This window comes from Protopterus annectens, chromosome 3.part0, assembly GCF_019279795.1.
Source record: "Protopterus annectens isolate FY-2018-M chromosome 3.part0, PAN1.0, whole genome shotgun sequence".
NCBI classification, from domain to species: Eukaryota; Metazoa; Chordata; order Ceratodontiformes; family Protopteridae; genus Protopterus; species Protopterus annectens.
Genome location: NC_056731.1, coordinates 1,127,192,154 through 1,127,219,531, shown reverse-complemented (window position 1 = coordinate 1,127,219,531; position 27,378 = coordinate 1,127,192,154). Strand labels below are relative to the sequence as shown.

Genomic DNA, 27,378 nt, shown 5'->3' with positions numbered 1-27,378 from the left:
TTGGGTAATAAATATACATCAAATTTTACAGTACCTAGCTGAGATGTTAAACAGTGGCCTTTCCTTCTCCTCCATCAAGATCCACGCTTCAGCCATTTCTGCACAATACAACACAGACCCTCCTCTATTCTCACATCCTCTATTAAGGCAGTTCCTCAGAGGGGCAAAAAATATAAAACCCCCAAGGAAACCACCAGTTCCAGCTTGGGACCTCAACTTCATATTGGAAAAGCTGACCCTGCCTCCCTTTGAGCCGGCTTCTTCAGCAGAGCTGCAATACTTGTCATGGAAAACAGCCTTCCTTCTGGCTATCACCTCAGCACGCAGGGTTTCGGAACTGCAGGCCCTCATGGCTGTGCAACCATTCATCATTTTCCATCAGGGCAGAGTTTCCTTACGAACCAACCCTACCTTCATGCCAAAGGTAGTATCCAGTGTAGCTTTGAATCAGACTATCCACTTTCCTACCTTTTATCCAAATCCACAGATCAAAGGGGAGAGACTACTACATTCCTTGGACATTCACAGACAACTTCGTTATTACTTGGACAGAACAAAGCCATTCAGGAAATCTGAGCAACTCTTTGTGTCCTATGCTACAGGTGCTCAAGGAAAGGCCATTTCCAAACAGACTATTTCAAAATGGATAGCCCACTGCATATGCTTTTGTTATTCATTTCATGGAAAAATCAGTGCCTGCATACATCAGATCCCACTCCACCAGGGCCACAGCTACCTCTGCAGCTTTCCTCAGGGGGGTCCCTACCAAGGACATTTTGGAAGCAGCTACTTGGAGTTCAGTGCACACTTTCTCCAAGCACTACCACCTTCCACTATACTCAAAATCTAGAGCGGGCTTTGCCACAGCAGTCCTGCAGGGCATCCTCGCTCCTCCTAGTTTCACTTAGTGCCTACCACCCTTACTTAGCTTTGGGATTCTACCCATCTGTAATGACTGCAGCTGTATGCACGATGAACATAGTACAGTTTTGTACCTACCATAAATGTAGATGTTCGAGTGCTCATACAGCTGCAGTCCAGGTTACCCCCCCCTCCGTCCCCTCTTAGGACAGGCCTTATGACAAGCACCTTTATCATACAACCTATTTGGGGTATACTTTTATGGTGTATTTGCTTGCAACTACTGTTTTTTGATTTATCTATATTGCATGTTTGCATAACATTATGTTTTGCCTTCCTCCTGGGGGCACCTGACATCTGGGGCAAGAAAAACTGAAGAAAATGGCGTCGGCTGCCACTTTTATACCCCTGCCGCACTGACATCAGGGAAGAAGCGACGACAACTGACGCCAGACCTAGACTTTGGAATTCGGCAGACCGAGGACCTGCCTAACCCCATCTTTAATGACTGCAGCTGTATGAGCACTCGAACATCTACATTTATGGTAGGTACAAAACTGTACTTTCTTGGAACCGAGTTGGCCTTATAACAAGCTTGTGCAAGCCAAAAAACTCTTGAGCTAAGCTTTTACCCACAGTGCCATTCTCCTTGTTACCTCAGATCAAGTTTGCTTGTAATAAGGCTTTTCCTGAGCAGAAACCCTAAAGCAGGAGTAGGACCCAGTCAGAGCCTCTGGAGGGGAAGGTGGGTGGGACGTAATGAATGAATGAAGATGAACAACACAGATCACTTCAACTTCCTGAGCACCCTGGAATCTATCAAGGTCCAACCCAATACTCTCATATTGGGTGACTACAACTACCCTTCCATCAACTGGGAAAACTATTCAAGTACCAATGTACAGACCCAACACTTTCTGGAATTTATCAATTCCAATGCTCTGGACCAGCTCATTCTGAACCTCACTAGAGGAAGCAACATCCTTGGACTGGTTATCACCAACCTGTGAGACCATTGCTCCAGACCTATAGTCAATTCCTCCCTGGTTAAATCTGTCCACAAACTGATCACCATGGAAATATCCATCTTACCTACACCCCCCGCTAAGGTGACCACCCTGAAAAACTTCTCTGAAGCCCACTTTGGGCTCCTAAAAACAGAGGTGGCTAACTTTGCGGCACCCATGCCAATGGAAAATAGCTGCATGACTGCCAAATCATACACCAATGCACTGTACGAGCATGTACACAAATGCATGAACGTTGCCATACCAGATAGAACTAAGACGCTCTCTTCCAAAAACAGGAAGCGAATCTGGTGGTCTCCAGCCATCAGTAAACTCTACAACAGAAGGAAGAAACTGTTGCAAAAAACAATGAAGTCACAAGACTGGAAAACCTCTCTTATCAGTCTCAGCAAAAAGCTGAGATCCCTTATCAAATCCTTTTAAAGCCAGCTGTGAGGGCAGAATTGCAGCTGGTACAAAATCAACCACAAAGCTTTCTATAGCTATATCAGAAGCCTCAAAGGCAATACCCAGATTTGCTCTGAGTTATTGCACAATGGCACCTCCTATATTGAGCCAACAGATATAGCCAACATACTGGCGGACAGATTCTGTGCCAACTTTATCCGCCCCAAGGGCCCTATCAAAATACCAGAAGAAAGCCTGGCACCCACCATTTCTGTGGCACAAGTAAAAGCTTTATTGTCCATGGGACCTGCTAATATCCCTGGCTGTGTCCTACATGAGCTACAGAATGAACTGGCACTACATCTGTGTGCCCTGTTCAATCACAGCCTTACCTCAGGCTATGTCTTTAATGAATGGCACACTGCTACAGTCATCCCGCTCCATAAAGGGGGAGCAACTACAGACCCTGGGAACTATCACCCCATGAACCCAACGAGTCTGGTATGCAAAACTATGGAGTGCATCATCACGGACCTGCTTAACAAAGATATAGGCAATCTCCAAACTCTTGACCCCACACAGTTTGGCTTTGTCAAGGGGAGATCCTGCCTGCTGAACCTGGTTGACTTTTTCCAGGTAGTCACCAAGGCTGTGGATGAGAGTAAGGCAGAGTGCATATAGCCTACCTCGACCTGGCCAAGGCCTTTGATACCATTCCCCACTCAGGTATCAATGATAAACTCACCAAACTAGGCATCATTCCTTACATCACTAGGTGGGTTGCAAATTGGCAAACAGACCAGAGTGAAAGTTGCGGATTCCAAGTCAGACTGTCGATCAGTCATGAGTGGAGTTCCACAGGGCTTGGTCCTGGGCCCTCTCCTGTTTGGCATCTACTTCTCGGATGTCCAGGCCAACACAGAAGGACTCTGGCTGACCAAGTTTGCTGATGACTGTAAGCTAGGAGTCATTATCAACTCCCCAAGTGATGCAGACATCCTACAAAAGGGCCTCTGTGAGACCAATGACTGGTGTCGGAACCATGGGCTGAAGCTTAATGCCAAAAAATGCGTTATCATCCACTTTGGAAAAAAAATCAGTTCCCATGAATTACCACATTGATGGAAGCCCACTGAACACTGAAGGGGCCATAAGAGATCTTGGGCATCCAGGTTGACAGCCACCTCACCTTTGACCACCACATTGCCACTGTGGTCAGAAAGTCCTTCTGTGTGGCACACCTTACAACCAAAGGTTTTGCATCCAGGAAGAAAGAGGTCATCATCCCTCTCTACTCATCCCTCTTTAGACCAGTCATCGAATATAACACCCTGTTTGGCATGTACCTGACCAGACACCTAAAACAGCTGGAGGGGCCACAAAAGTACCTCTCAAAAAGGATCCTAGGCCTTAAACACTACATACATGGACAGACTCAAGAAACTTCAGCTGTTCTCAGTCTCTTATCTACTTAGAGGCAATCTCTGCTTGATTTACAAAGCCATGTCTGACCCAGCCCTACTTGAAATGCTACACCTAAAGAAATCCCAATCCCCCCGTGCCACACGCTCCAGAGATCACAACCTCATTACCACAATTAACAGAACATGCTGGAGGGGACAGGTTCATCTCCCAAAGACTGCCCATACTCTGAAATAAGCTTCCCATTCATGTCAAGCAGTGCACCTCACTGGCCCTCTTCAAGAGAAATCTTGACGAGTGACTGGGCAACAGAAAGTTCACTCCAGGGATCATTCCAGTTGCCCTACTGTATATGGGCACTGTGAACTAATATCAGGTGGCACGGTGCCTGGGCAGTTCTTTTGGGTTAGGCTTGTAAAGACTCCAGGGCCATTAGCCTAGTACACACCTATGGAACGAACTTAACTTCTTTATTTGATTCATTCCTTACTGATGGGGCAGAGTCCCTAGCTACTTTATGTCCAAGGAGGCCGTTATGGAGGAATGTTTCTGAGTTCCATTGAACCAAAGGATGCTCTTCCCCTGGAGACCAGATTCAATTTGTAATGAGTAATAAAGGTATGAGGGGTGGTCCAGGTTGCAGCTGCACAGATATCATGCATTGAAGCCCTTGAATGAAAAGCAGCAGAAGATGCCACTGATCTGGTTGAGTGTGCTTTAACCTTACTTGGTAGAGGAATTTTATTATGTTGGTAGATAAAGGATAAACAGTTTCTTAACCACTTCAGTAAGGTCACTTTAGAAACAGGGTCCCCGTATTTTGGGCCTGAGAAGGACTCATACAACTGGTCTGATTTACATACTGGTTTTGTTCTGTGCAGATAAAAATGTAATTGTCTATGTACATTTAGCAAATGAAGGGAGTATTCCCCTTTATTCGAGTAGTTAGGAAAGGTCAGTTGTCTGGTTAACTGTCAATTCTGAAATAACTTTTGGAAGGAAGAAGGGGTTAGTCCAGAGTGATACTCTGTCCCTATGAAAGATCATATAAGGACGTTTGATGCATAAGGCCTGAAGCAAGGATATGCGTGTTGTTGATGCGATGGCTACTAGAAGTAGTGACTTCCAGGATAAAAACTTCATATCACAAGAGTCTGCAGGCTCGAAAGGTGGTTGTGTCAGGGATTGCAGCACTAGTGTTAAACTGCAAGGTCAATCAGTTCTTTGAATGGTGGTCTGATGTGCGAGACGCCTTTTAAAAAGGTTTTACAGAGGCAATGGGAGATTAAGGATGAATCTTGGAAACCATCATGGAAGTCTGAGATTGCAGATAAATGGACTTGAATTGTGGAGGCTGCTGCTACTGACTAGAAGACCTGACAGATAATCCAAAACCACCATAACAGGAGCTGAGCAAGGATCCAGTTTTCTTTGTTGGGACCAAATAAGGAATCTCTTCTACTTGCTGAGATAGATTTTTCTGGTGGATGGTTTATGTGAAGCCAGAAGAATATGACGTACAGGGGAAGTAAGATTACTCTGCCTCGCTGTTACCGGACGTGGAGAAACCAAGCTGTCAGCTTGAGACTGGGAAGGTTGGGGTGCGTCAACCCTTGCGAATACGAGATCAGTTCTGGAGTTGGGTCCAGACTCCAGGGCTGGGGTACTAGGTGAGGCCAAAGGAAGGGAAACCAAATTTGTCGTGGCCAGTAAGGGGCAATGAGGATTACTTTGCTTTGCAGATGAAGGGCCTTCATTAGAAATAGGGGAATCAGGGGGAAGGGAGGGAAGGCATATAGAAGTTCCGTGGGCCAATCATGTATCAGAGCGTCCCTCAGGGATTCCTCCCTGGGGGGATTAGGGCAAAGTAGCTGCTGCATTTGTGATTTGCTGAGGAGGAAAAAATACCGCAGCAAGGCTGCCCCCAGTGGCTGAAGATCTTCGCTGCCATGACTGGATTGAAGGACCATTCATGAGGCAGTAGGATACATCTGCTCAGTTTGTCTGCATTCACATTGGAAATCCCGGGAATATGCGTTGCTATCAGAAAGCGGTCAGAAGCTATCGCCCATTGCAAATTCTAATGGCCTCTTGACATAACGGATAGGACTTGGTTCCTCCTTGTTTGTTGATGTACCAGACTACTGACATATTGTTGGACTGTATAGCAATTGTCCCCAATGGAAGGACAGATTGAAATGTTTCCAATGCCAGAAGCACTGCCCTCAGTTCTGGGACATTGATATGCAAGTTGGCCTCTATGTCTGACCAGGTGCCTTGGACTGTCTTCCCTTGGAAAATCCCCCCCCACCCTATTAGGGAAGCATCCATGGTCACTGTGGCCCTGGGCTGAGGTGGGGAAAAGGGGTGACTCCATAACTCTTTGTCTGGCTTCATCCACCACATTATATTGTTTGCATTGTTGAGTTATGCGGATTTGAAAGGACATAGGATGGTGCAAGGGATACCACTGTCTCTGTAGGAGCCATTGGAGAAGTTGCATGTGTAGTCTTGCTAAGGGCACTATTGTCATTGCCACTGCCATCGAGCCCAGGAGTTGAAGAACTGCCCAAGCTGAGACTTGGTTTTGACAGAGTATCACCTGGATTTGGGATCTTATCCTGTGTAATCTGTGATCCGGGAGAGAGACCAGGCAAGCATGAGTATTGAAAATTGCTCCTATAGATTCCAAGGTTTGAGAGGGAGTCAAGTTGCATTTTCTCCAATTTGTTGAGATTCCCAGGAATTCTGTCAGTGTGAGAGTGTAGTTTAGAGTCATCTGCCATAGACGCTTGGTGGGGGCGGTGAGGAGCCAGTCTTCTAAATATGGAAACACCTGGAATCCTTGAAGTCTCCAGTGAGCTTTTACCACTACCATGCACTTGGTGAACACTCTGGGGGCTGTAGAGAGTCCAAAGAGCAGCATGCAGAATTGGAAGTGATTGGCCCTTAGCCGGAAGCAAAGGAATCTTCTGGAGCATTTGTCCATTCTTATGTGGTAATACACATCCTGAAGGTCTGTTGAGCACATCCAATCATCTTTCTCCAAAAACAGAAGGATAGACTGAACCATGTCCATCCGGAATGTTTCCTGTTTGACAAATTTGTTCAGGATGCTGAGATCCAAAATTGATCTCCAGTCCCCTGTCTTTTTTGGCACTAAAAAGAATCTTGAGTAGAATCCGGATCCTATTTGGTCTGGTGGGACTGTTTGGATGACTCTTTTTTTGAAGCAGTTTTTGTATTTCTTGAGTTGCTGTTTCCATTTGAATGGGTGGAACTTCAGGAATTCATCTTGATGACTTTGGGTAAAGGTTGAGTGCTATGTGGTAACCTCTGGTTATGATCCTCTGCACCCAAGAATCTGTAGTTATTGTTTGCCAGGCAGGGAAGTGCAGGGAGAAACATCCCCCAACTGCTTCCAGAGGAAAGCAATCGGGCCGCTCTTCAGGAGCACTGGTGGGCTGCCCAGAGAAGGAATCTCTGGTCCCCTGGTTACGTGGACTTTCTCTGCCTCTGTGGGGGAGTCTTCTGGATAAGTTACCCCCTCTGCCCCTGGGAGTAAACTCGCCACATGTCACGGAAGGGACCCTGAGATTTCTTGTGCCACATCTTCCCACTCCTCTGATTCCTAGAGTAGGGTCGTTGAGGTGGAAAAAATGTATGCCCACGATAGACAGGGTCTTGCCATCTTTTTCACACCTAGCCAATGTGTTTTTTACTTTTGGGCCAAAATGGGAAGAAGCTTTCACTAGAGCGTTAAAAAAGGAAGACTTAAAAGGGTCCACAAGGTCACAAAGGCGCATCCCAGGTGTGACGTCTCATGACAACACCTGAACCCGCCGCTCCTTCAGTAGTGTGAGAAATCAAGAGCATGAAGGAATTGGATATGGATTCCAGAGTCGTAAGCTGCAAGGCAACTTTGACACGTACCTCATCAGAAACTGCTTCTGCTAAGGTTTTGAGAGAGTTCCGAGACTAGGTCTCGTGAAGCCTAGTGAAGTGTGCCAGATAGTTCAAAGACCTAACGACAAAGGTTGATGATGCAAAGACTCGCTTCCCTAACCTGTCCACCACCCAAGACTCCCTGTTTGGGGGGTGGACAGTCTGGCTTTTCTCGGCAAGCTGCTACTTAGTGGCTGCTGCCACCACCATAGCATCTACAGGGAGACCCTTGGACCAGTGTGGGTTTTTCTCAGGAGGAGATAAAATCTTGTCTGGTCTCTGTGGGATTGGTTCAATAGTATCAGGACTCTTCCATGCGTGCTGCATGATGAGTTGTACCAGCTCATCTGCAGGCAGGGTCACCCAGGAAGTAGCGGGTCGAGCATGAAAAGTCTGCAAGAATACAGACTCCTCGGAGGAGGGGTTGGTGGACTTTCTGTCACCCCACTGTTTCAGGATTTCCAGGATGTCTACAAAGGAGACATCATCAGGGGGCGACTGTGGGGACCCCTCCCCTTCATCGTAGTCCATGTCTTTGGTGAAGGACTCCTCAGGGGAGTCCACGTGCTTCGTCTTGCATGTCCTCTTACATGGTACCTCTTCAGCAGGGGCTTCTGAAGAGGACTTTGAAAAGGGGGCACCCTGCGGTAGAGTATCTTGAGGCTCTTGTGCTGGATGTCCTGAGGCAGTGGCTTGTGTCAGCTGCTGCTTAGAGGGAGGACATAACTGGTATTCCGATGCCGATGGTTTGCCTGCAGAGGCCAGAGTCCCCTCCATCACTTGAAAAGCTGGCCCGCCCTAAGAGGGATTGAAGCCAGGAACTGAGAAGGACAACCTTGGAACCGGAGCCATACCCCATTCCAATGGGCCCGCTTCCAAGGAAGGAGGCCCAAGTGGACTAGGTACTTTAAGGATTCCTGGAACTGTAGTAGATGGCACTATGGAAATAAATTGGTGCCATACTAGGTGTAACGGTGCCCACAGTCCAGTCACGATCCTGAGAATGGCTCGGCTCCAGTTGAACCTAAGGCCAAAGGGTCAGCTCTGGAACCATGGTGAGGTCCACCAGAGCAACCAAAGAAATGGGTCCTGAAAAAGGTGTCGGTACCGGCAACTTTGATGCCTGCACAGAGGTCAAAGGAGGAGAATATGCTGGAGTCCATGGAGATAGATTCCCAACCCCAAAACAGAGGGGAGTTTTGAAAGGTGTTGTAATTCCCATTGCCGTCAGCAGCTGATCCACAAGACACACCACATCCAGTTCCAAGAGGCTTCTGGTTGATTGTGTCGATATCCCTGACAGGGAGTCAGGCCATTTTAAAAAGGGGCTAAACTGCTGCCCAAAGAAAGGATCCACCATGGGTGAGTATCGGGTCCGGGCGGAATGGTCTATTGGCACCGAGTTCTCATGGGTGCAGACATATGGAAAGGGTGTCTGGTACTGAAACAGATACTGGAGGCAGGCTTGGTGCCGTAGTCATGGTTGGTGCCGGGTCAGAATTATCGAAGATGGCACCGAGTCAGCGATCACTAATTTGGGCAAGGTCAGTGCTGTAGACATAATTGATGCCATGACTGGTGCCGAAGACACAATTTTTGAAGATGGCACTGAGGTTGGTACCAAAGGCGGTGCCATGGAAGTCATTTTGGACCTTGAGGCCGAAGAAGTCAATTTGGGTATTTTCTGTCTTGGTTCCTGCTTTTTATCAGCAGAGGGTGAGGAAGGAAACAAATGTGGTCTCTTATGTTCTTTACAAGGAGGGGGTGAGCCCTCTGACCCAGAAATAGCCTCTGAGAGGGGCGTCTTAAGAAGACCCTTCAAAATCAATTTATTCTTTCTCTTGTTAAGGGCTCAAGAGCTAAACCCTTTACAAATGGAACAAGGAGGCTGAACAGATAGATGAGGAACACCCAGACAATGCACACATGAAACATGGCTGTCCGAATTCGGCATTTTGCAGCCACATTGGTTGCATTGTTTAAATCCAGAAGTTCCTTTTTTTTCTAACATGGCGGACAAAGAGAAAATTATCAACTACTGCTATCACAAGTATAAAGAAACTTCGAGGAAAGTTTTTTTTTTTTTTTAGGAAGAAAGAAAGGAAATGGAAAAGGGAATACCAACAATGGTATTAAAAAATACCTCAAGGGTAAGGTAAAGAGAAAGGGAGAGGGAAGGGCATGTACCAACAATGGTACTTTACCTAATAGGTAAAGGAAAAAAGGAAACAGTAGAACAACAACAATCGTAATAGAATGGGTAAAGCTAACGATAAACTAAAGAAATATGTTAAAGGTTTGAAAACGCTTGAAATACAAGAAAAAATGGAAATTTTAAAGTACTTAGCTGAGAACTGGCTTGACACAGCTTTATGGCTGCGCAGCAAACGAGATCTGAGGTAAGTAGAAGGGCACTGTGGGTAAAAGCTTTGTGCGAGAGTTTTTGGCTGGCATGAGCTTGTTATAAGGCCAACTCAGTTCTGAGGACGGAACTGACACATCAGTAAGGAATGAATGAAGATTAACAACATCAGATCTATTGTTTGGATCATTGCTGCAGTAATTGGCTTCCTTGTGTGCCATGCTGCTTCATGATTCAGCCTTTTCCTGCTGGCCATCTTGTGGCTTTTTGCCTCCCTGGCAGCTTAATATTGCTTGAGAAACTTTTTGCTCACATCCCTGATTTCAAACACAACAGATACATTCTTGCCATATAATTGGATCTGTGACAGGACCCCTGAGATAGTCCAAATTATCCTTTTACCATCCATCTGTGCCTGTACAGCCCTGCTTATCTGGTGCTGGAGGCCATGTAAGGTGATCAGGCATGCATTTATCTATCTTTAGATAGTGTAGATGTCAGATCTTCATTGTTTTCTTTTTGAGCTGCAGAAACTGCACTTGCATTGAACTGGTGAGCTCATGTGCTAGGCATCTTGTCCTGCTGCAGTGTGTGATATCATGACATGTGTAGGTATAGGGCACACATGCCCATCATTGGGGAGACTGTGAACAAGTAAGCCAATTTGAGAGGGGAAGTAAGGAGTGTGTGAGGAGTCTTCCGTTGTTATGTACAATGATAGTAAACATTTGTTGTAATAGTTGGGCCTGTTTGTTAGCCAGTACCTGCATTTAAAATCCAGTATAGTTTTTTAATTACACATATTTACAGTACAATAGTTTTCAGTGGGTAAGAAAGAAGATGCATGTAATATGCAAAATTATTCAAATTCAACATAAGTTAAATCAAGTTTAAAACTCTACTGGTTTTTGATGTTCATGGGGTTACAAAAGTAATCGTCATACTGTACCGATGGGTAAAAATCATTGATGATATGCCAATTTATGTTATTCTAAGATTGCTCAAAGAGATTAGATATCGAGTTATATTTCTAATGAACGTTAAATGTGGATAATAGAATCTTGGAATGTCAAAGGACTCCAGAACATGAAAAAAAGAAAGCTGTTTTTTCATTTGTTTCTCAAATCATCAGCATGTTGTATTTTATTACAAGAAACGCATATGACTAATGATCAGTGGGAGTCAGTGAAGGATAAGAAATGGGTTAGGAAGATTGTGACGGAAGGAACAACAAATAGTGCAGGGTGGCAATTTTAGTTAAGAATCACTTTCAGGGAGATATTAGGGATGTGAAAATGGATCAGGAGGGTAGATGGTGTTTGGTCCTTCTCACATCCAAATGTTATGATAAACCTATAGTACTAATATGTGTATATGCCCCTAATGTTAATCAGCATCATTTCACAGCTTCAATCTATTCCATTTTACAGTCATACAATAATTGCTATATAGTGTTGGGAGGTGACTGGAACTCTTATCAAGATCCTAAATTAGACAAGTTGGGTGCTTCTTCAGCGTTCAATAAACAGGCAATGGTAGCATTGAAAGAATTGAAAATGGATTTCAAACTCTATGACCCTTTTAAACACATACACTCACAAGGGAAAGCAGAGAATTTTACTTATTATTCAACCTGCCATAAAATGTGGTGAGAATTGACTTTTCTTAATTTCAGAGGTGTTGATCTCAGCTGACCCTAGTGTTTCTAATCAAGTCAGACAACTCTCAGACCATTCAAAGATAACTTTAACCTTAAACAGTAGTAATATGGATACTAAGAGGCTTGAGGGTCTAATTGGTCCTTGAACCCATATTTACTAACCAAGGAAGATATATTAATGGAAGTCAAGGAGATACTTAAACAGTCATTAAATAATATTTCCCAAAATAGACACCCAATAGATATAGAATGGGCTACAACTAAAGCGCAGCTAAGAGGACTATTTATACAAAAAGCTACATATTATAAAAAATTACAAAAGAAGACTCAATTGGATTTAGAAACTAAAATTCAATTACTGGACCAAGATTTGATGAGGAACTATAATGAACAGACAGAAACTGAGCTATTAAGCTGTCAAAAAGAACTATTTTTACTTCATAATAGAAATTTGTCACTTTATGAACAAAGAAATTTAGTTAAATATGCAAATCATATTCAAACCCCCTCGAAAGCATTAGCTCGTATTATTAACCAGATGAAATCAACACGATTAATTACTGAAATACACTATAATAATACTACATATACTGAAAAGGCGGATATCATGAAGACCTTTGAAAACATTTTTAATCAGATTTATGGTGAGAAGCAGACACTCTTGCAAGATAAAGACAGAAAAGATTTTTTACAGAGAATCACTTTCCCTAATATTGACAAGGAATTTCATAGAGATTTAATCAAACTGATTACAGTTGAGGAGGTGTCCGAAACAATCAAAAAACTGAAGCCTCACAAAGCCCCAGGCCCAGATGGTTTGACCTCGGAATTCTACAAATCTTTTAGTGAGATTTTGAGCAGTGTATTGTCACAGACTTTAATTATATCACTCTAAATAGAATTAATGATCCTCATTTTAATGCCTCAAGGACAGTTCTGATATTAAAAGAGAAAGGTGATTCCAAAAATCCTGATAATTACAGGCCTATATCACTTTTGAATATGGACATGAAAATCATGACATCCATTCTGGCGAGTAGGCTGAAAAAGGTAATAAACCCAATAATATCAGAGGAACAGGCGGGGTTTATGGATGGGAGGCAGACCACGGATAATACCTTAACGCTCCATACCTTAATCTCTTATCGAAATATAAAACCTGAATTTGTATGCCTAATTATTGATGCTCAGAAAGCATTTGATAGGGTTAATTTGGATTATTTATTTGATACATTACCTTATTTTAATATACTGCAGGAGTTTATCTCAATGTTAAGGATACTATATAGAAATGCATACACAAATTTATTTATAAATCACGAATGCTCGAATAGGATAAAAATCATAAATGGTACCCGACAAGGCTGCCCATTATCTCCCATCTTATTTAATCTTTACTTGGAGCCTTTATTTTTACACCTTAAGCAAAATGTTTTTTATAATTCTCATGTACTGTATGGAATAAAGGTTAGGATGGCTGCCTATGCAGATGATTTAAACATATATTGTACCACACCTGTTTCCGATACTGAAAAAATATTAGCTGCAATAGAAATCTTTGAGAGAATTTCCAATTACAAGCTAAATTTTAAAAATCTAAAATATTCCCATTAAAGACACCCACACCTTTTCAATGCTACCATTAATAGGACAAGTATTGACGGAAGAAAAGATAAAATATCTGGGAATTGTCTTCTCAACTGAAAATAGAGATTTTTTATTAACAATGTAAAGTCAACTACAGATCAAATAACATTGGATCTTGAAAGATGGAGTAGATTGAAGTTACCGATGATGGCAAGAGCAGCTATCATAAGAATGAATGTTCTTCCTAGAATGTTATATATTTTTAGAGCTGCACAACTCAGAATTACCAAAACATTCTTCAAACAGCTTCATATAAGATTGGGAAGATTTCTTTGGGAACCTAGGAAGGCGAGAATTTCATATGAAAAATTGATGGCTCCAAAAAATAAGGGGGCTGGAATTACGGATTTGAAATGTACTATTTAGTGATTCAGGCCAATAGGATTTTAAAGGCGTCTTACTTCAATAGTGATAATAGAAAATGGACACCCAAATGGGTGCTCTTAACGATACAAGCATATAAATGAAGTGGGAGTCAACGCTAAAGCATTACCCTTTTTAAATAATTGGACAATGAGTAAATATAAGTTAATGGAGCACATCAAAAGTTATGTAACGGCAATTCAAACTCTTTTCGCTTCCTTAAATTTACTAAAATATATGATGGTTTTCCAACCGTTTCATAGGAACCCAAATTTAACAATTGGTGGTCAATTGATTGATCTAAAGAAATTCCCTTTAATCATGGAGTTAACTGTACTCGATTTATATCCTTTTCTAGAAGTACCAGTACAGGATATTTTAAAAGAAATAGAACTCCCTATTTCCTATTTAATTATAGTAAGACAGCTAAAAGACTTGGTTATAAACTATTTTAACAACTTTGAAATGAAAGGGAAGATTTAATCATTTCTCGTAATCTATGGGAAGCTGTTGCAGGATAGAAAATATATAACCACAGCATATAAATTGATAAAAGAGAGGAAGTATAATAATTATATTCTTTTATCGAGTTACTGGAGAGAGAAATTGATATTCCCAGATGACAATAAGATATTGGAGGCATTTAAATTAACATTAAAGTCCGTTTCCCTTCAGAAATTGGTATTTACGCAGCTGATGATATTTAACAATGCATACTATACTCGTCTCACTTTGCACAAATTTGATGCAAAGAATTCACCCATATGCCCACATTGCTTTGATCAGACAGCAGATTTGCTTCACATGTTCTGGAGTTGTAAGTGCATTTATAAATTGTGGAATTCATTAAAATTGCAGTTACAAAAAATAGGTTACCAAAATTCAACACTCTCTTGGGAGTTTATGATTCTTCATATTCCCCCAGAGAATCTAAATAAATCAAAAACGATTGTAATTATGAATATTTGCCTATTAATGAAATTATATATAGCCACAAATTGGTTGAACCCAGCCCAGACATCGTGGGAAAATTTCAGATTGTTGGCAATAAAACACATCTTAGTGCATAAACTGTTAATTAGTGATCACAAGAAAAATATCAACAACATAAAAATCTGGGAGCAAATTTTTAATATTATTTTGGCTTAAGAGGTTACTATCCACTTTTTCTCGGGAACCAGAATATAGTCTAAATCAACCTTAGATTAGATAGAAAATGTACAGAAAAGACAGATTGTTGGCTTGGATTTGTTAGTTGGAATTTTTTTTTTTTTTTTTTTATTTTCCTTTTGATTGTGAGTGCTGTACCTTTGATCAATACATGAGGTTGATATATATGTGAAATTAACCAATGGAAGCATTTTGTATATATTGTATATAATGTGTGAATTTGTAATATGGTTGTGAAAAATAATAAAAAATGATTATTGAAAAAAAAAATCATAAGCAGCAATTTGTGGCTGAGTCACTTTTCTAGTCACAGCTGGTCTTGTATTTTTAAGTAATGGTAGATAAACTATCAGATTAAGTTTGCATGTTGTTGATGAGATGATGTGCTCTAACAAGACAGATGCATGTCCAGGACTTCATTTCATGATGCCTTTGTTTCTATGAACATTTTGGGGGGAATTCTTTGACTAAAAAAAATTATGGGCCTTAGTTGAGATGCAAAAGATCATAACTGAAATGTCTAACCTGCACAAAATGGCCAGCTTAACAAGTCAAAAAACAATGGTATGCAAAAAACCACTAAGGAATAGTTTTGCAGTGGGGCTGCATCTTTTTACTGTTACTGATGTAGCTGATCTGCCCTCCGCATCTCTGATCTCTGTATATACCATCTCCAAGGTCACACAAACTTTGGAGAAAAGGGAAAATTGTTAAAAAAGAAGCTAACGTTTTCCTCCTCCTTTGAGCTGTATTGCCTCATAACAAACTTCAGCATCTGTCACAAAGAATTGGAATGTGCAATGACCTTGGCATTATATCTAGGAGGAAGAGATGTTTTGTGGACCAGCAAGAGCACATGAACAACAGTGATGCTCTTTTTTGTTTACATTCAGTGTTTAATTCCCCCAGGAAAAAAACACAGTATACTAGAATACCTTCTAAACTGTCTTTCTTTGAACCTCCCTCAAGAAACTATAGTCCTAGGTGACTTTAACATAGACTGGAATTTATGCAGCTGTACTAACCCCACCTCCCTGATCAACCTGTATGGCTTCTCACAAGCTATAAACTCTCCCACCAGAATAAATAAACTTAATAATAAAGAAAGCACCTTGGATTGGATACTTACAAATAGCCCATGACAAACATATACAACAGGAACCCTTCCAGACGACCTAAGTGACCATTCACTAATATATATTACCAGACATAAAATTAGCCAAACTATCCCTATTTCTGTCAGAATAGTCCATACCAAAAAACATTTTGACCCCGAACTGTTCCAAACTGAACTTAAACAATGTAACTGGTCACCTCTTAAATCTCTCCGTATAAATGAGGCAGTGGAATACTTCAATACCACTTTCTTAGCAATCCTGGACCATAATGCCCCAACACGCTGTATTAGAAACAAAACTAAACCAGCTCAATGGCTCTCTAATCAAACTAGGAAACTAATCCTTTGCAGAAATAAATCTTGGGCTAAATGGCATACCACAAAGAATACTATTGATCACCAAACCTTTAGACAACAAAGAAATATGACAAAAAAGCCATCCTATTAGATAAAAGGAACTTCTATCTCCAACTACAACAATCATCCCTCAAAGAACCACAAAAATTTGGACTAGTATTAACAAACTTCTATCCCCAGGCAAAACTGCCACACCTAATCCTCTAGGCTCCAACCCTGACTGCCCAACACAAACAGCAAATGCCTTCAACTCTTTCTTTACTACTTCTATACTGAATCTTGCAAACCATCTATCCCCTGACACCTCTAATCTGCCTATTTCTACTTCCATTCCTCCCCCATTATTCCACCTGGAACCAATACCCACTTCCTATATCTGTTCCCTAATCCAAAAACTAAAACCTACTACCCCCTCAGCTGATAAACTCCCAGCAGAATTCCTGAAAAAAGGAGCTAAGGCTATTGCTTATCCCATCTCCATATTGATCAATAGAACCATAAAAGAAAGCACTATCCCATCTATCTGGAAAATTTCTTACATAATTCCTCTTCACAAAGGTGGAAACTCCAGTGATTTCTCCAACTTTCGCCCCATAGCTCTACTCTCTCCACTTGCTAAAATAATGGAGAAATGTATCCACAAACAATTACTTAACCACCTTCTCCATCACAATCTACTAGCTAACTGTCAACATGGTTTCCGCCCATTCCATAGTACCACCACAGCCTTGCTATCCTTCACTAACTGTATCAACAAAAATCGCAACAATAATATGCTATCTTCTGCTTTCTTTGTTGACCTATCAAAAGCCTTCGACATGGTTAACCACCGACTCCTCCTACACCCACTGAAGTCCCTCTCACTTGACAGCCTAGCTATGAACTACTTTACATCCTACCTTGAAAACAGACAACAGGCAGTTCTCTGGCAAAATCATCTTTCGAATCTCCTCCCCATCTCTCTAGGTGTCCCTCAGGGTTCCATATTAGGCCCTCTACTGTTTTCCATTTTTATAAATGACCTTCATCTATCCACTCCACTCTCCACCTGCATTCAATATGCAGATGACTCAACTGTAATTTGTTCAGCCACATCCCAAACCAAACTTCATTCCCTTACACAAAAAGCTTTCAGCACTGTAGAACAATGGTTCTCTAACCGTTGTCTTCTCCTTAACCCGAAAAAAAAAAAAAACTTTTGCTCTTTACACCTACCCAAATGTCTACCTCTCTACACTTCACTCTTACAGCCAATAATGGCACCCTTATTTCTCCTGACCCCACCACCAAACTCCTAGGAATTACAATTGATAATCACCTAAACTATGACACCCACATAAATACTACAATAAAATCAATTAACAGAAAACTAGGATCCCTTTATAGAATTAAACCTTTCCTTACACCTGAAGCCAGGACCGCAATAGCTAGAACCCACTTAATCTCTACCCTATTCTATGCTTCCCCCATATATACTAACCTTTCTAAAAATAATCTCAACAAACTAGCCATATCATATAACAATATTGCTAGATTTGCTACAAATTCGCCTTTCAGGACTCATCACTGTCTGAATCTAAAACAACTGGGCTGGCTTGAACTCCTGAACCAGCTACGATTTAACCAACTTACAATAGCCCATAAAGCCCTATACCAACCCAGCAACACTCCAATTCTTTCTGCCCTCATCATACCATATAATAGCCTGAAGAATCTACGCTCCTCAAACAAAATGTGGATTCATACTACCTTATCAAAAAGCCTAGTAGGTGACTCCTTGTTCTCTAACTCTGTTGATAAAGTATGGAATCAACTACTACATGATCTTACTTCTCAGACCTCTCTCCCACAATTCAAAACTAATCTAAAATTTTTTCTCACCAACCACTGGTTATGCTCTTGTACCAACCCTGCCTAACTGTTATCCTTCACTGACTGTTACACTCTATAACCACTATATTTCTACCTATAAACCTCTATATTCTACACTCTATAAACTAACCTTTTTTAACTTAAATACTAATGCTTATGAGTCTTGAGTACTATTTTCCATATTTGACTATTTAATTCAATTTTACAATTTTTTTATGTAAACTTTAACTGAATGTTGTAATATTGTATGTTGATGCCTTTTGTAGACTTATATTACTTTTAATTTTTTGTACGTTTTTTTCTGGAGCTTTTCTCCCCGGGCCTCTACTGAAAATGGACATGTATCCAGTTGGACTAGCCCGGTCAACAAATGTAAAATAAAAAATAAATAAATTAACATTACTCCTTCTGATATAAACTTTGTATGCTTTGTTTCATATTATATTCTATAGTTTTTATTGGTTCATAGGTATATATATTAGGCTAATGACCACTAGGGCCCTAATAAGCCTAGCCATGCAACCCAAATGTGACCCAAAAATTTTATTTATATAGGTGGTAATTTACTGACTGCCTCTTTCCATCAGAGACATAGGAGCCAGTCCAGGGATAAATTTCCAACTACCCATCCATTGGTCCAAGTTGGATAGTGAACCAGTTCTAAAGAATGGGAATTCTCTGAGAAACATATCAGTCTCTCCAGTATGTCCTATTTATATCACAAGCAAAATTTAGGTATTTTAATCTAGTAGCTCTGATGCTGTTTGTTTTGCAGGTGCTCAAAATATTCATCAAACCAGGGTCCAGGGATGCCCTGTATGTCAGACAAAAGTCACCTCTCAGAAGTCTCTATGGTACCCAGTAAAAAGACAGGGCTTTGAGACAATTAGAATAGGACTCTGTGTTAACTCCTTATATACTGTTTGTAACGAACCTTTGTGGATGTTCCAGTTGCTGCAAGTGTTTGGTCATGTACATACTAAAGGGGGCATTATACTCTGTGATGGATCTGATGAGGTTGAGTACTGTGGTATGCTGACCTGTCTGGACCTAGATGCCATGCCCTTACTTATAAGATGAACAACACAGAAAGATTCTCTTAATACCTTGGATGCATGCATGTCAAAGGCTAGGTTGCTATCTACATGAGTTCCCAGATCTTTAACTACTGAATCAACTTTTAAGGGTGTTTTGTTGGTGACATAGTTACCCGGCGTGGTAGACTTCCCAAAAGATACTATAATGCATTTCTTTGTACTTAGGTTTAAGCCATGTTCTGGCACCAAGCAGGTTGTCTGCATTAAATGTTCTTGAGGGGTGTTCTTATCATGGGGGATTCAGTGAATGCTCGCTGTTTGCAATCATCTGTGAACTTAGTAAGCCAAAGGCTTTTGACATCTGAGAAGTAGATGCTAAAGAGAAGTTGGTCTAGCGCAGAGCCCTGGGGGACTCCACTGGTGACAGGCCTTTTGTGGAGGTGGCTTCACTGATTCTTACCTCCTGGGTCCTATGAGTGAACTAGGTAGGTATCCACTGTGTGTCATAAAAGGGTTTATACCTAGTTCCATAAGTTTGTTGACAATGCAGGAGTGGGGTATTGTATCAAATTTTTGAGCCAGATCTAGGTAGGCAGTATGCCCCAGTTTCCCCTCATCCATTGCCTTAGCGATCTTTCCAAGAAGTCCACGAGACTGAGTAAGCATGACCTTCCTTTAACAAAGCCAAATTGTGATGGTTCCAGTGTCTAGAGGTTTACTATGTCCTTGTTGATAATTTCCATGGCTTTGCAAATAAGAATAGTCAGACTAATGGGTCTGTAGTTTCCAGGATCTGTTGAAGGTCCTCCCTTATGAAGGGGAATGTTGGTTGTAGTCCTCCATTCACTTGGCACAAAGCCTGTTTTAAGACCAGAGTTAAATAATGACTCCAGGGGTCCTGATAAATCATATTGTAGACCATTCAGGAGGCATCCTGGGATGTTATCAGGGCCCATTGAGGCTATGTTCTTGGCTTTAGTGAGTGCAACTAGTATGTGCTTCCTAGTTATAGCTAGAAGGGTTTTGTTTGAGGGCATGGTTGGGGGGTGAACTTGGAACTTGAATTTGTCTACTAACAGGTGTGCTATATTGCCAGGCTTAATGAATGTGACACCATTAACCACCAGTTCAGCACATTGCTATGTGCTCCCTTGAGACCTCCGACAGCTGTAGAAGGCCTCTTTTTATTAGAATTAATGTGATTATCCTGCCTTTTCTTTCAAATGAACCAAGACAAGGAACAAAGCTGCCTTGTTCAGTCTGACCTTTAAGGACTGAAAGTCCTACATAATAACTGGTGTTCACAACAAAGCAATGCCACTCAATAACCCTGTGTACACAACTAAGCAATACCACTGAGTTATTACAGAATGTCTTGTCTGTGTGAGTTACTACTACTAAGATTTCCAGTATATGTTAACATTCAGCATTAAAAATGCTTACTTATTTGTATTTGCTAGAGACTGTCTACGGCTAATGATGAGATTGTGGAAGTGTTGCTGTCCAAACACCAGGTGTTAAGTGCACTGAGGTTTATTAGGAGTGTTGGAGGATATGAGAATATCTCAGCCCGAAAATACCTAGATGCAGCACAGCAGACTGGAGATGAAATGCTTTTCTACACAGTGTTCCGATTTTTCGAACAAAGAAATCTACGATTACGTGGCAGCCCTATTTTTACTCCAGGTAAATTATTTATGGTTTTTAGTGGGTCCAGAAGTCATAAGCAAAATATGAATTTATTCTTGCTACATTTTAGGCTTTAAACTAGATATTTATTGCACACTTGGATTTGGATACTCTGGCACATTGCCTGATTCCTGATTAGAGGAGGCAGAACCTAAACTACTCAGGATATGTGAAAGAGAATAATATTCTAGGAATATACATTTCCCCATGATTTTCTTGTATTGATTGGGCAAACTATCACTGGAATAGCAGTTTTGCAGAGATATAGACATCACTGGTACCTATATGGCCTAATTTATTTTCCTCCTGTTGAACAGCCACTACAAGAGTAACTGATTTTAATGTATTCCTGGTTGCAAAGTATATTATGTCACTACATAATTCTAATTAAGTGCCATTATATATTCAGTGCTAAAACCAGGAAGGAAGATACTCAGGCCAAGTAATTATACAGACCTTCTCTCTTGTATTCCTGATTGTGACAAAGGTATGAAAAACTGGCATAAACATTTCAACATCTACCATGGCTTCGGTTACAGAGTCATGCCATACCTCTTAACTTGCAAACATTGAAAATAGGTGCAAAGGCTACTGAAAGTTAGGTACAGCCAACCAAACATCTGGACACCTAATAAGCATAAAATTTGAATCCCTAATAATGCATAGCTCCTCCTAGTTCTAGTAGGACTGTTAGTACTCAGAAACAGAAGTTTAAAGAATTGAAGGTAGAATGTAAGCATGTAGTCAAAGGCGCAGTAAAAAAAAAAAAAAAATTCTGTAGACTTTAACAAATGATACTGAAAAAAATCTACCTTAGCCACTTAAATCGACAATCTTCATTTTTCAGTAAAAAGTAACATGTTGTCTTTCGTTAAATTATTGATACCACTGGTATTTTGAACATGTCTGGTTTCCTGTGTACTAAACAGACTCAAAATTGTGTGTGTGTGTGTGTGTGTGTGTGTGCGCGCGCGCGCGCGCGGAGGGGATTCCAAAAATTGTGTGTTGAAAAGAGGAACATACCTTCAAAAGTAAGTACATCATATGAAGGAGTAAATTATGCCTGAAAATAAGTCTATACCTCCAAAATAGGTACATTCAAAAGGTCTACTCATCTGCTACATTCACTTCCATACTGTCTTGATTTTTGTGCTGTTGCAGTGTCACTAAACAGCTGCTGTTGGATCCTAATTTCTTAAAGTAAATTGATTTTTTTGCACTTTTGATCCTGAAGAAGTAGAAAATCAGCTTTGTTTGAGAATTATTGTGAAATCAATGAATGCAAGTACTGTGGACTGCAAAGCTTCAGAAATCTATACTTTAAATACACTAAACCTGCATCCAGGCAAAGACGAAACCACAAACAGTGAATAAAATACAGATATGTATACCAATATATCTGCACATCCACTACATACAAAGCATATTTTGCAAGGTGGCTGTCTGCTTCCTCTCTCTTTCATAATAGTTTACTACAAACCTAACTGATGCACATCATATTTTAATTCCCGAGACAAAAATAAAAGTTGGGTAGTTCCATATTAATACCCATTTATTCTAGCTCTTTTTATCTCAGGCCCCTATTTTGAAGGTGCCTCTTTTATATGTACCATTATTTATCCTTTATGAATATCTCGGTAAACTGAAAAACTAAACTACTGAAATACTTGAAAGCTCCCAATGAACACAAAAATGGAATCAGAATTAATCCTAACCTTATTAGGTAAAAAGCCCGTAGTAATAATGGGTGGAAACTTAGACAGTCTAGCATCTGTAACTTCCGCTATAATGGAGTCTAAAAGACTTTCTGGATAATGTCTGTTAATAAGAAGAGACTTGAGAGAGAAGCACTCCTTTTCAAAAGTGTCATCATCACTAACTAACCTGGAAATACGGATGAATTGTCCCCTAGCCATGTTTTGTTTCATAAATAAAGGATGCATACTAGTATAATCCAAATAATTATTTCTGAAAGTAGTCTTTCTATGTAAAGAAGACGACCAAGACAAAGAAACGGGATCAAAGGAGACACAATATCACAACAATAGAGCTTATCCTCTTAGGTCAGATTACTCACATAGATTCAGTTTTAGAAACAGAGAACTTTCTCCTGTTAATGATTTCACTAGACATGTTCCAGTATCCTCCCATCCTGCTTCTACAGTCAACAGTAGACATATTGATTTTGGTTCCAATATCTCTACACATTTTAGGCATAGATTTCCTTCCTCTTCTCCAGTCAACAGTAGTTTCAGGCATAGAGATTTCAGTGCCACTGCCACTTCGCATTTCAGTCATAGACATCTTAGTGCTAATCCCTCTACTCATTTTCCTGACACTTTACATTCTGCTTCATCTTCGGTGAACAGTTCTGTGTCTCCTCTTCTCTCTGGCCCTAATTCCGTTCATGTTTCTTTTCCTTCTACTAGTACTTCTGCCACTTCTACTTCTTCTTGCTCTACTGAGCCTGTCCGGTCCTCCCCTTTTCCTGTTACCTCAGCCAGAGCCATTTCCACTATGGCCTCTTCCTTACATTCTTCTACATCTCCTCTTCCTTCTATTTCTTCTGTTTCTCCTTCCCCCTTTTTAGCTCCTGCTATTCCTGTTTCTTCCCCCTTTTCAGTTCCTGCTAATCCTGTTCCACCTTCTTTGAACATGTCTTTTCACTCTTCTCCTAACTTCTGCCCTGTGGTTTCTGAACCTTTGCATTCCTTGGATTCTCCTGCTTCTTTGCTTCCCTTAGACATTCCTGTTTCTGAGGACTCTTCTTTTTTAGTTCCAAAAACACAAAGAAGTGTCTCTACAAGAAGAAGTTTAAGAGGAACTGGGCCTTCTCACACTTACATCACCAGGAGCAGTCTTCAGAGGGAGAGGGAATTGGCGAAGCAGCAGAATCATTCGGTCTCTCTTCCAGTGGAGAATCTCTCCCTCCGCAGCCTTCCATCTGGAAGCAGGGGCTTCCCAAGGGGACGCCAAGATGACCTTACCCCTAAAGAACCCTCCCCTACTTGATTCGGACATTTCTTCTGAAGTTTTCAATTTAACTCATAGGTCCTTTTCCCCAGAAACCATTCAAGTTCTGAAAAAGGGCTTCACCTTCATTCCATCGCAAAGAGCTGAGCTATCGACCTTACTTCTTGATTTAAGACTTTTTTTAAGAAAACTTAATTTAAAGTTAATATGTGAAAAAGATTCTGACCTGGATAATGACCTCACTGATGTTAACTTAAAACTCCCTTACAAAAAAAGTTTATTTAACCCACCACTTAATAATACTCTACAGATTTTCCTTAAACTGTGTGAAAAAGATCTTCGTAACTTACTCTCTTACCCTACTTCAAAAAAGTGGTTTAACCTTTCCAGAAATCAATCTTTAGCACTTAAGCAACTACAGAATGATAAAACATTAAGGATCATGACTGCAGATAAGGGCACGGGAATAGTCCTTATGGAGCAAGACCGTTATGTACAATCTCTCCAGTTGGATTTAAATAATAACAACTACTACAAGTTAATACAAATGCCCCAAGTATATCGTGCCTTCAAAGGAATTGATAAAATTCTTAATACTCTTGTTAAACAACAAGCCATTTCTGAAGAAGAAGCAGGTTTCATGTCGGTCTCTAACCCTCAACTAGGAAAGTTTTTCGGCATCCCTAAAATTCACAAAGATCCTGTCAACCCTCCCTTCCGACATATAGTTTCTAACCATAAAACAAAAACAGAGAAGATTTCTGAATTTCTTGACTGGACCCTAAATCCTATAGTACAGCGGTCACAGTTTTATCTAAGAGATTCTTGGGATTTCCTTAACACTTTATTTCAACATCCATTGACTTCATCTAATATACTTCTGGTTACTCTTGATATAGAGGCCCTCTACTCTAACATCCCCCATGAAGAGGGCATTGCATTTTTACGCTCTTATTTAACTCAGGCCACTTCATTTTCTCAAAATAGAATAGATACTCCCCGGGATTCATGAAGCTCGGCGCAAGGCCGGCGTAAGGCCTGCGCCGGCGGTGCATGGAATATCCGGCGCAGTAGCGCCATATACATATTAATGAGAGTGCACCGGAATCACAGACACGTGCGTAGTGTACGTGAGCGAGCCCAGGTAGGATGCGTCTGGAGGCGTGTCTAAGCCGGCATGAGGTGAGCAACCTAATGTGCTGACAGCCACGGTCCGCCCACAATAGTAATGGCAGCAGCCAGGTCCCGTGCAGAATGAAACGCACGCATAGTACGCAACATAGTCCCGTTCCAAATTAACGGAGAAGCAAATAGAAGCCACGAAGGCATAAGTGTACCCGTCCAAGGAGCAAAGGATACGCATAAGACCGCCGTCCCGCAATGCACTGTCAGTGTTTACACTCAGAGAAGGTGTACAGCCGCATGTCAGCGCCCCGCACCGACATAGGAACAGCGACTAAGGTCACCACCTGTCCCACTTTGGTTGGGGCAGTCTCTCCATGGACAGTTGTGTCCCGAAAAAACGTATTAGAAATGGCTGATGTGCTACGATTGTAGGACACAATGATATCCCGTATGTAATGTAATGGTAGCATGAATTGGTTATTTCTGTAACAGAAATACCGAAATGACACAATAAACAGAATAAGCAAGGAAATTGCCACAATAATAAGCAAATTATTTAGGCAAACAAGTGAATTTCTATGCTATATAGTGACCGTTTGTATGTGTCGGCCTGTAAAGGCAGATGTGAGTCCCGGAAATATCCCAGATCGGAAAATGGAAAAGGTGGAAACCCCAGCAGCGACATGGGCATGGTCACCAGGGTTACCTGCTGTCCCAAAGTGCCATGGACAGTCCCTGATTGGACAGTCGTGTCCCTGCAACAATCGTAAAATGGAAAATGACCTGCGATCCCCTGCCACGCAAATTCCGCAATATACATGTAAATAGTAGCATAAAACATATACATTACGGTATGGAACACAGACATGGCATAAGAAAATAAATAAGGAACCCAAACGCTTACAGAATAGGCTCATAGTATGGCAAACAAGTGAAGTTCTGTCTACTGCACTAGCCCTGGGTATGTGTAGTCCTGCAAATTTCGAAGTGTCCACATAACATGCCCCACTATGGGCATTGGAAAAGGTGCCAACCATAATGGTCACAAGCAGTAGTGACAGTACATAGCCGGGTAGCTGTGCCGACATAACAACAGTAAGGAAGCAAGATACCCCAAACACAGGCAAACATGTGCATAGCAACATATCCCAGACCCAGCAACATCTCTGTTGCATACACTGGATGGTGTATGATGAAGTGTAATATCCAGAAGCAGAACCCATGCATTCGGATGTACTACACAATAGCCTCATTGTACATGTCAGTCACACCCATGTATACCCCTGCACCCAAACCTGCTAGCATCCGTGTGCAGCTATACAACCACACACAATGTGCATACCTGAACTGTGGTAAGATGTTTGTGTTAGGCAATGCCACGCTGGCAAATCATTACCCACATGTCAGCAACCCACCGCAGGTACAGATATGTAAATGGCTGCATGTGAATGTGTCAGCAGAATGTGTACATCCGGCATGTAGTATGTACCCGTCCAAACCATCTAGGTTTGCATACGACACGGTGCACATAAGTGTACACATGTGGACAAGTCGGGTCGTTGGACCACCGCATCGACGATTATCTTTGCAGTGAAGTCGATCACATATAGCAGAACAGGTGCCTAACACACAGGACATCCTAACAGGGTGCTACAGGCAAAGAAGGGGAAACTGGGACATCACATGTGGAGATTAGCGTGGCTGGACGGACAAATACACACGGTCAAGGTAAAGGATGGAACAACATGCATATGGCTGGATGGATGTTGTTCGTAAAATATATAGAAACACATATGAAGTTCCAGTTTACACTCGAAATACTATATAATGTATTGAATTGTACCGTTCAATATGGCAGCAGAACTAAGCCTGCATGTAATTGGTGAAGCTAAGCTGTACTGTGATGGAATTCTGAACCTGGCAGTAAGCAGGACAGCAGGCTCATGTCTGTCATCATTAATTATTTGCTGGGTTACAGAACAATAAATGTATGTACATGCATAACAGCACTCCTTCCCCAGAGGAGGATGGCCTTGTGAGCTCAATGGAAGATAGCAGTACAACTCCCTACCAGACAGACAAAGCAACGTATTAAGAAATTAACTGTCCACTGTATCGTAACAGTCTAGGGTCCTTGAAACAGCTACAATCACAAAAGGATACTGTAATGTACAAGGTGCCTTGCAAGGCTGTGTTATTCCCATGAGAAAACAATTTAAAAGCACGAGCCCAGCACCCACGTATGTATAGACTATTGCGGACCATAGTGATGGAAATGCCCTGTGACCGACCACGTCAGTAAGGTGGGCAAAAGCTGATTGTAAACACTATATAAAGAAACTGCTTACTGTATAGAGTCAGAC

The 27,378-nt window shown here is 41.3% G+C and overlaps 1 protein-coding gene across 1 annotated transcript in view; it reads left to right on the top strand.

Annotated features, from left to right (window-relative positions):
* RMC1 (regulator of MON1-CCZ1) overlaps positions 1–27,378 on the top strand; it is a 1,444,591-nt gene that overhangs the window by 1,396,674 nt on the left and 20,539 nt on the right. Inside the window, exon 19 of the mRNA XM_044065362.1 lies at positions 20,689–20,914. Coding sequence (XP_043921297.1) covers positions 20,689–20,914 — 226 coding nt within the window. The remainder of the gene's footprint in view (positions 1–20,688; positions 20,915–27,378) is intronic.